We start from the raw sequence: 11153 nt of genomic DNA on the forward strand, positions 1-11153 counted from the left end.
TACATGTTTATAATTTTATAATACTGGTTAGTTTTCATTTTTGTCTATGTCATTTTTTCAACTTTTGTAGCAATATAAACTTTAATTTAAAAATAAGTGACTTAAGTTAAAATAAGTGATTCAATTTTAATAAGTATATTAATTAACAACAGAGTTGTTGTATAAACCAGACAAGAATCTTAAAGGTGCTATATGAATGACTGAGATCTAGAAAACACCACTCTATCATGGTGTAGTAAGAACTGTATTCTGTAGGATGCCACAGAAAAACAAATCCAAGTTTCATCCCTTTAAGACCTTACAGGTAGGGTTTACCCTGGAAGGGTTTACTTGGCAACTGAGTCATAAAAGTCACATATGTAATATATTTTTAAAATACCATCTACTATACTAAATCCACATAGGAAAGTGCGATAGTAATGGAGGTTTCTCTTCTTAGAATCACTACCAAGAACCCATTATTTCAATAAATGTTCAATGATGCCTACCAAATTTCAGGTCTTGTTCAGGATGTTGAATATGTAAAAACCAATGAAATGTATTCCTTACCTTCAAAGATCTTAAAGTCAATGGAAGGTGGAAGGAGGCAGACCCAGAAACATAAAAGCTCAACAAAGGACAGGAAGTGCTAAATTATAAGTCAAGGCAGGTCCCAGTAAGAAACCAGAAGGCCACAGAAGAAGAGAAGTTCAGTAAATATCCCAAGAAGGCATGGCTGCAGAAATAGAACAAAACCACGACATAGTAAAAATGCTCACCTGTACTTAACAATCCCATTGATCAGTGGATTCACCTCCACAATTCTGTTGATATAAGCCTGAACAACATCTATGCATTTCACCTGCAAAATACAATAATTTATTTAATAGGTGTTTATTTGAAGAATTATTTATCCATTCAACAAGTACTTAACAAAAGCCTCTTAAGTGCATTAATCATTTTTTATTTAGGACATCCTCAATCAATTATCCAGAGTAGTCCACTGTGAGGAGGTAAAAGATGTCTACTTTGAAGCTAAAAAGTCAAACATACTAGTATTAAAGGGCTCTGAACAATGAGTAGGGATAAAAGACATAAACTCCCCTTTAAGTAAATAGAAATTGGAGTTCAGAGATATTATGTATATACACTGAACTAGTAAATCTTTTCTAGTAAATAACTAGTACAGTAATAGATACTATTTTATAGTAATAGCCTGAAACTTAACATTATACATCATATTTGCAAAATCCAGGAGTTGAGGAGTGGAGACAAAGCACATTAAGGCACAGTTTCCGGGTAAAATAAAGTCACCAAGTTAAATTTTAATTTTATATGAATAGTGAATAATTTTTAGAATAAATAGGTCCCAAATATTGCATGGGAATAATTTTACTAAAGAGCTTTCATTGCTTATCTAAAATTAAAAATAAACTGGGTGTCCTGTATTCCTTTTTGCTCAATGTGGCAACCCTAGGCCAAGGGTCTTAGTTTAGAAATGTGAAAAGGGTTAAGACAAGTAAAACAGCTCTGGCTGGTTTGGCTCAGCAGTAAGAACATTGGCCCACGGACTAGAGAGGCCAGGGTTTGGTTCCCACTAAGGGCACGTACCTCAGTTGCAGTTTGTCCCCGGCCCTGGTTGGAGTCGTGTGGGTGGCAGCCACTCGATGTGTCTCTTTCACATCGGTGTTTCTCTCTCTCTCTTCTTCCCTCTCTCCCTCCCTCTCTATCTGAAGATAAATGCAAAAATGTCCTTGGGTGAGAAAAAAAAAAAAAGACAAGTAAAACACTTGGCGGATATTTAAGGATTAGCATTTATTTATTATATATAATTATAATTTTAATGATAAGTCTTATACATGGGACAATAAGCATTAAGAAATTAAAAAGTAAAGTAGAACTCCCAAATAAAGAAGAAAAAAAAGAAAATGAAAAGAAACTAGGTCAAGTCAGAAAAAAGTAAGAAAAGGGAAAAGAGAAAGTAAGTATAATAAATTGTAAACATTGTATTTGTTGCGGCAGAAATTACATTGGTGGGAAAGACAGACTGCATGCACTAGGAGGATTAGAAAAGGACTGTTTAATGCGCACTTGTGCTGGCCCAGCAGTCACCTCCAAAGGCTGAGCTCAGAGCCCAGGTTCCCACTGTCTTTTATACATGATAAGCTTCTAGGTATTTGGGGGCTTTCTAGTTCCACTGTAGTTTAGGTGGTTGGCTGATATAAAGGGATTACAAGAGTGGGGGGGTGGTTTCTCTGTACTGCGAGATAAGGGTTTGCCTTCTCATAAATAGAAGGAAATAAACAAATTACATCATAATAAATGAAGATTGAATTCCTCTATCAGAGGGCAAAGACATCAAGTTTGGTTTAAAGGACAAAAGCTCAGCTCAGCTATACATTGTTTACAAGACATTCACCTGGTACAAAGAAACAATGAAAGGTTAAAAATAAAAGAATGGGCAAAGATATATTATGTAAATGTAAACAACAAGAAAGCACATGCAATACAATTAATATCAGATAAAGCAAATTTCAAGACTGAAACATGACATTTTACAATTTATTAAAATGATATGTCATACTTTTTTGTATTAAAGCAGGCAAATATATAGAACATAAACTCCTAAGAATATAAAGAGAACCTGACCAGAAATACAATTATAGAAACGATAATATAGCTCTTTCAGAAATTGACAAATTAAGTAGTCAAAAATAAGGTTATATCCAGGCATTTATACAGCCAATAGGTTTAAGGACATACAGAGAACTTTTATTCCATCAAGAAGAAGTACTTTTTTTGTTCATGAATCATAAACAGAAAACGATAGTGTATTACTTAATCACAAAGAAAACCTTAAATCACAAAACGTATTAACAGTTCATATCAATTAGGCTATATGGATGAAAAGCGGCTGCCACATGTTAACCTGACAAGCTCAGGGAAGGCCTGTGTGGCAGCCCTGCAAACTCAGAGATCTAAAGTAACCACAAAATGGTCTAAAATTTAAACACTTTTTAACTGAAAGCAGTGTATGGCAGGTAGTGATGTCCTAGGCTAGAATCTTCCTTGACAAACATCAATCTTTATCTTAATTAAGTCTGTCTATTGTCTTTTACATCTAAGATACCATTCCTTTGGAATGTCAGGATAACTTCCCTTTCTCCAGACCTCTTCAGGGTACAAACAATGCAAAAATCCTCTCATTGTTAACTGTTAACTATCCTGTACCTACCTATGTAAAAGATATATGTGTCTATCATTTTATTTTTTATCCAATCCCAGAGCTTTCCCTGCTTTGCCTTCTCCTGCCTCCCTGATCTATCACCGATGGATTTCTTGTAACCCACTTACCTCTCCTCTTTTGATTGTAATGTATAAAATAAGGTGCAAAGTGTCATTCTCTGGAGCATTATCTCAATCTGCTGAGATTTTGCTTCCCTGCAATTGTCAAAGAAACTCACAAAAATTCTCTATAGGTCTGAATGTTTTTTATATTAACAAGGTCAATCATCATAAACCAGTAATTCTAGAAAACCAAAGTAAGAAAAAGATAACTTTAAGAAGGCTTAGCTATTTCCAAAAACACTCTTCTATATAACCAATGGGTCTAAGAGGTAAACAAAATTGAAAATTATCCAGAAATTCACAAAAAGAGGAACATTTCTTATCAAAACCTATAGAATACAGGGAAAACTGTTCTAAACGTTTTCTTCATAAAAATAAAATAATTTTAAAAAACAATATAAACTATCCAACTTAAAATAATAGGAAAATAAAGTAAATTTAAAAATGAATGTTAAAAAATGAAATGAAAATTTAAAAAATTTTAAAAAGTATGAGGAAATAGCCCAGCCGGTATGGCTCAGTGGATTGATTCCTGATCAGGGCACATGCCAGGGTTTCAGGCTTGATCTCCAGTAGGGGGCATGCATGTAGCAGGAGATAGATGTTTCTATCTCTCCCTTCCTCTCTCTTAAAAAAAAATCAATAAAAACATATTTTAAAAAATAAAAAGTATGAGGAAATAAAGATAAAATTTAATGACAGAAAAAAATGGCAAAAGTAACAATGAATCCAATTTAAAAGGATGAGTAAAAACCAAATTTTAAAAACCTATAAACAGAAAGATCCAGACAAGCATAAGTGAGAAAGAGAACAAAGACAGAGAGCAAAATGAGTTAATATTAAGCATGATGACGAAGATATAACTATAGATACAGGGGAGATTGAAAAAATAAGAAAATGTTACAGGTATCTTTTCTATTGGGTTAATTCCTATAACCACAAATTAAATTAAGCGATAAACAGGCTTTGCATTCTGTCTGTTTTAAGGCTGTAGCAGACCTTCTGGTATCTTAAGAGTATGTAAATAAAACTGTTATTCTTTCTCATCTAGCCTTCTTTTACAGTTTAAAGGAAGGCTTTTTGAGGGGAGAAGCGAATGCCTGCCTGGCGCCAGCCTCAAAAAGTCCACAGGTGTCCACAGTGAAACTACAAATTCTTGTTTGAAGAGAGATAATGCCGAAAGGGGGAGAGAAAACCTTGGGAAGCTCCCCTTCTCTTTACTCCAGGGAAAGATGGAATGCCCACACCCCTCCCCCTGGTCTCTTCGTTCTACTTTCCCTCTTCTTCCCTATAAAAACCTCTGCAGGCACTGAGATCTTAAGATGGGTTTTTGAGCACTGGGAAAAGCCCCCCATCTTCTCAAGATGCTGGCTCTCAAATTGATTTATTTCCTTTTACCATCACCTGTCTCATGAGCTTGCCTTTTTTTGCAGCAGGTAGCAAAATCCGGATTTTTGGTTACATTCCTACCTGTGCTTTAGAATTGTATACCTAGTAGTTTCTTAGTAAATATTTTCTAAATAAATAGTGATTTCAGTCTTCATAAATCAATCTTCTAGTCAACCGATTTTTAACCGGTGTGCCGCAAGGATTTTTAAAACATGCTAACTATTTAGTCAGGGGCACAGACCTCTTTTCCTGTAGATTGTCAGATAAAAAAAAAAAAAAAAAAGGAAAATAACCAACACAACAATAGTTGTTCAGTGTGTATGAATCAAAATTATACCTACATTTTTGGGGGTCAGAATTTTAGTAATTAGTTTATGTGTGCCATGTGATAAAAATGGTTGAAAGTTGCTGCTCTGGTCTAGTGTACAGCTACAGAGTTAAGGGCTTTAAGCCTGGCCACTCCACCAAAGTATACCACTCCACAGATTTTCTTCAAAAACTACAACTACAGTTGAACTTGTAGCATGGAGAATATGACCCAGCCAAACAACGACAAACATTAGATGTAGAAGGTAATACAATAATTGCCATTTGCTGAACAATTATTATGTGCCATAAATTTTATATATTAATGTCATGAAATCCTATCACCTGTAATATTATTGCCATTTTACATATGAGGCCACTGAGGCTAACTGAGGTTAAATGAACCCTGTTGGTATAAAAAAAAGTGAAGAATATGTAGATGGCTAGAAAATTCAATCACTACAGAAAGGTACAAATGAAAATTGAAAGCCCTTCTCTCTCCCTCTCCTCTCTCAACCTCTGTTATACAGAGGAATCATATTGTATTCACTATTCTGCATTTTTTGCCATTTAACATAATTTAGAACTATTTTCATATCAATTCCTTTAGACCTACTTCACCCTTGTTAATGGCTTCACAATATTCTTTTAAAATTAAATTTATTAGGGTGACATTGGTTAATAACATTATAAGTTTCAAGTGTATAATTCTATAACATATCATCTGTATACTGCATCGTGTCCTCACTATCCAAAGTGTAGTCTCCCTCTGTCATCCACATATTTGACCCCATTTTCCCTTTTCATCTTCCTCCCATTTCCCTTCCCTTCTGGTAACCACTCTTCTGTTGTCTGTGTCTATGAGTTTTTGTTTTGTTTGTTTTTTACCTTTTGTTTTATGTCCCACATCTGGGTGAAATTATAAGGTTCTTGTCCTTGTCTGTCTGACTTACTCTACTTAGCATAATAACTTATGTGAAAAGTGAAAAAAATTCTAATTTCTCTATTAAGTATTAATTATATTAATGTAAATAGATAACATAAGCACGTTTCAAAAATCTAAAGGTGAAAATGAGTATACAATGAAGTCCCTTCCCACCCCTGCCTCCTAACATTCCCCCATAGTTCTCCCCAGAGTCAACTACTCTATCAGTTTTTGTGCATTTTAAGAGAGAGAGAGAAAGAGAGAAATGATTTTTTTTCATACAAATGACAGCATATTATATAAATTGTTCCACACTTTGCATACTTTGTCTTATTTTTTAAAATTCAACAATATATTCTGGAACTCATTTCATATCTTGTAAATAGTCACTTTATTCTTTTTTATTTGTTATATAATTTTCCCCAGTGTGTATATACTATACCAAATTTAATAAGGACCCTGATTTGCTTTTATAAGCATTTGCTCTTAAAAATAACATATGAGGCTATCCTCATTTACATGTCATTAGGTGACTTCTGAGTTGGACTTATGTCTTTAAAATCTTATCACCTTTGGGATCACCAATAACGTCAAACTTCTAGTATACAGAGACAATGGCTCATTTATGGATGGTGGTGACAATGATAGTTGCTGTCCTTTTGTGAGGTCCAAGCTTGTAGGCCAACTGAGGTTGAGGACGTTGAAATAGTGGTAGTCTGAATTCGGAATAATGAAACAGACAATTTAGGAGTCCAAAGGCGAAGCACATATAGAATTGACATTGACTCATAGGAAACTGATGGTTCAGAAAGCTGATTATCAGGAAGTGTAACTCTTTCATGAAGTAAAGAAAAAAAAAAGTGGAATCAAATTGACCTGGCTCTATCACTTCCTAGCTGTATGACATTGAACAAGTTACTTGAGAGCTCTAAACTTTGCTTTCCTCATCTGTAAGATGGTGATAATTAGGCTATCTCAAAAGGTTGTTATGAGGATAAAATTTTTAAACATCTAAGCAAAATATTTACCTTAGCAGTGTAAATGTAGATCATGAGAATGGGTTTGATAAAACCAAAATAAAGTGTCAGGGACAAGAAAACAAAACAAAACAAAAAATTCCCCCAATAAAGGCTAGAATCCATTATTGTATTTCCCTATTTCCTACTGAAAGATATGATTAAAGCCTATAATACTAGTTAACTTTTTATTGAGCATGTGTTAAGTGATTCATAGGCATTATTCCATTAAAGTATCCAGAAAACTTTATGAAGTAAGTACTCTTTTATGATCATTTTACAAGTAAGAAATATGATGCTCAAAGAGGTTAAGTCATGTATCCAAGTCCTGATCCTTAGGAGAAAAATAAAAGGCAAACCTTTGGCCCTCAGAGACATAAAAAAAATAGACTAGTGACTTAATGGCCTTTTCAAGCCTGCTAAAGTGTTAGTATAAAGACTGAAGAAGGCAACGGCCATCCTGATATCAAAGTCAGGGTAAGTATAAAAACAAAAACAGGAAGATACTTGAATTTTCTGAGGAAGGTCTCGAGGCAAACTGAAGATACCAAACTTTAGAGCTTTCCTTCACACAGTGTATAGAATATACTCCTTCATGTGCTCCAGCACCAAAAGATTACATCTGAATGCATGTGGGTACATCTGAGTTAGTATATAGTCGGTTGGAGTTAATAATCTTTAAATAGATGATAGTGTCAATTCCCTCATATTTACACTTCCATCTTTAGAGTAATTTCTTGCTGTTTAATATGATAATTGGAGATAAAATATATAAAGCTCCTAGGACACAGTAGGCACTCTATAAATGATAGCTATTATTATTCCATCTGGAACCCTAGACTTGATCAAAAATGCAAATGAAATGACCCAGTCTCACATAAAAATAAATATGTCAAATTATCATTATTTTTTTTAATGGTTTCCTCCTAGTCCATAGCAATAGGACTGAAAGGAAGCCAACTTTCTCAAACATTAAATGGTTCAGGGCAGTGTTTCTCATTCTTGGTACTATTGACATTTTGGGACAGTTAATTCTTTGTTATGTCGTGACCTATCCTGTGCATTGTAGTATGTTTAGTAGCATCTATGGCCTCTACCCTCTGAATGCAAAAGTACCTTCACCCAGTTGTGACAACCAAAAATGTCAACAGACATAGTTACATGTCCCCTGGAGTACAAAACTGCACCCAGTTGAGAACCATTGCTCTAGAGGAAGGAAATAGCAAAGAAAGAAAGAGCAAAAGTTGTTAATCTACATTGAAGGAGGTAGAAGCTTGGAGGGACTGAGGGAGAACTAGGACAAATAAGACTATGCCTCTCCACTTCTTACCTTCAGAACACTTTATATAAAGTGTATGTAGATAATCTCTTCTCATAGGTAAGCATAACATATTAATAATGGTTATCATTTCTAAAAACATGATGATGGTAATAATAGTAAGATATATAGGACTATTATACCAGGTGGTGTTTTTAAGAGTTTTACATATATGAACTTAACCCTCACAACAATTTTTCAAGGTAGATTCCGTTATCAAGTCTATTTCTCTTGCAGGATATCAGAGGCACAAAAAGGTTATGGGATGTTTCCAAGATTACGTAGCTAAATAGTAGGAGAGTTAGGATTTCTCAACCCAGGCGGTCCTTCCAATCACTATGCTACACCACCTACTTCTGTGCCAGTTGCTTGACATGCATTATTTGCAATTGTCATGGCAACACTTGCCAAGGGTCCTAGAGCTATGAAGAGACAGACCAAAATCTAAAACCTATTGTCTTTCCACTACACCTCACTCCCCAACTGTTAGTAAAGCATGCATGGGGGATAAAAGGCTGGGAGAGGATACAAGAAAAAGGCAGGTAATATCATTGAAAGGTTATCAGGAGTGAAAAAAGGCATTCTAGATTATAGCAATAAAGCAATGAGGAAAAAAAATGAGACAACAGAGGGATAAAGACAAGAGGGGAATATAGAAAGAATACTAGACTATAACCCAAGTCTCTAGGGAACTAACTATTCATATGATACAGAAATATATGGACCTGCTTGCACAACTCGAGAGAGAAAAATTGAGCTGCTTAAATGTTTTGATTAAGAATTTCCACCAGTATTTGTATATTTGTTCAAATCGTTCTACCTCGGGTTACTCGTGTGTAAAATAAGAATATTACCTAGAGAACTCCATCAGTGAGATAGAATATGTTTAAGTACTCTGCCGGTCATCTGCCATGTACTATGTACTAAATATATGGTAGCCACAGTTATTATTATTATTATCCTAGGACAGGTATACCTACAGCAGGTACACCTTTTTTTTTTTTTTTAATACAAAAACCCCTTCAGCCCCACAGCTGAGTGACTTAGTTGGAGCGTCACCCATACACCAAAAGGTTGCGCGTTTGATTCCCTGTCGGGGCACAGATCTAGGTTGTCAGTTCCATCTCCCCACCCCATGGGCCCATATGGGAGGCAGCCAATGAATGTTTCTCTCTCACATCGATGTTTCCCTCTAAAATTTTATCCTCGGTTGAGGATTTTTTTTTTTTTAATCTCATGAAGGAGAAGCAGCAGATAGGGCGAGGGAGGAGGCGGGAGCAGGGAGCTCATGAGGTAATGAATTTACCTCAGAATCAGTTTGTAAACCGCATCTGAATTATCCCCGCACAATTACTATGCACAAAGAGGACAAATGGACAAGAAGAAATGTGAGAAGTGCCAAAATAGTCCAACTGATGCCTATAACAAATGCTCTGGGTATAAACATACTACAACTCCCAGAAGTCTCCTTTTATCTCCAGGGAAAGCCTCTCCTCCGTCGCCTTAATAGAGGGTGGAAAGGAAATTGATCTTCACCAAACCCAAACTCGTTACCACAACAACCACCACCACAAACGTCCTGGAATTTAGTTCCCGTAAAAGACCTGTTTCTTCATCCTCTTTTAAGTCAGCCCGCGTTGCATTCTCACCTTCCTCTGTCGGATCAGCTTGGCCAGCTGCACCCCCGAAAGCAGTAGTAATGGTTCAGTCACAGGCGGTGTGGTCATTGAGCCAAACTTGGGGCCGCCAAAGGCTCGAGCTGCTTGGCCTATTAGGCCAATGAGAAAGCCCATCGCCTGCAGAAGCAGCAACTGGATTCTGGCTGTGAACAGAGGTGCCATTGCGGCCTGGATTCCGCACGGTCCTAGTGCTTGAGGGTTGCGTACACCCTGGGCAAAATGAGAAGACTAAGTAAAGAGGTGTTTAGGAATCCTTTCATTTTCGAGTCCGATATCTACCCACAATTCCACAGGAACTTGTTTGTCATCACCTGCTGGGTTCTGGGTCAGAGATGGGGCGGAGTTAAGTATTCCCAGCAATTTCCTGTGTGTAACGCAATCCATTGTTAAGTGCTGGTTGTAGCCCAACCCAGAAAATGAGATAAAAGAAAGAACGCTGGCTTTGGAGTTCCTAGTTCTGCCAGTAGCTAACCTTGGCCAATTTATACTATGTTTCCAGTACTCAATTCAAATGAAAACTAGGAATAATTACTCTTACATCAAAGAGTTGTGGTAAACACTAGATAATTAAACAGCACAATTTATGGCCATGGCAAATAATATAAATGGTAGTTGTTATAATTTATTTCAGTTTTACCTGTGAAAAAAGTGTAAGTATACCTTTGCATGTAAATATTCAGTATGTTCAACAACTAAATAACAAGCATACACATATTATCTATACCCATATTCTTTAATCCTTGTAAACTCACAAACAGGTAGTACTGATAAATAAATAAAAATATCTAGCCCACATCTCTCTCCAAACTTCAGATACTTGAATTCAATGCCTGTTTGATATCTCCACGTGAATGTTTCACAGATCCTTAATATTTAACATGTCCAAAACTCCTCATCTTCCCAAACCTGCTGCTCTTGCGGGTTCATAAGTGGCATTTTCATCCACCCAATCAGCCATGCCAAAAATCTGGGAATCATCTTAGATCCTTCCTTTTTTCCTCATCCTCATGAAGAATCACCAAGTCCGGTTAATAATTTTCCCTCCAGACTCAGCCCTAGCTCATATCTCACTGATGTTTCTGTGAACTTGTACAAATAACCATCTAACCATCTGATTACCCTGCCTTCATTTAGAGTGTTCTTCCTAATATACAAATCTGACCATGTTACTCCCCTGCCAATGACTCTGCAAT

The 11153-nt window shown here is 36.0% G+C and overlaps 1 protein-coding gene across 1 annotated transcript in view; it reads right to left on the reverse strand.

Annotated features, from left to right (window-relative positions):
• FAAH2 (fatty acid amide hydrolase 2) overlaps positions 1-10232 on the reverse strand; it is a 140305-nt gene extending 130073 nt beyond the window's left edge. Inside the window, exons 1-2 of the mRNA XM_036270700.1 lie at positions 9931-10232; positions 759-841 (exon numbers count right to left, since the gene is read on the reverse strand). Coding sequence (XP_036126593.1) covers positions 759-841; positions 9931-10122 — 275 coding nt within the window. The 5' untranslated portion in view covers positions 10123-10232. The remainder of the gene's footprint in view (positions 1-758; positions 842-9930) is intronic.
• Positions 10233-11153: the final 921 nt, after the last annotated feature.

This window comes from Molossus molossus, unplaced genomic scaffold (assembly GCF_014108415.1).
Source record: "Molossus molossus isolate mMolMol1 unplaced genomic scaffold, mMolMol1.p scaffold_m16_p_2, whole genome shotgun sequence".
In the NCBI taxonomy this organism is placed as follows: Eukaryota; Metazoa; Chordata; class Mammalia; order Chiroptera; family Molossidae; genus Molossus; species Molossus molossus.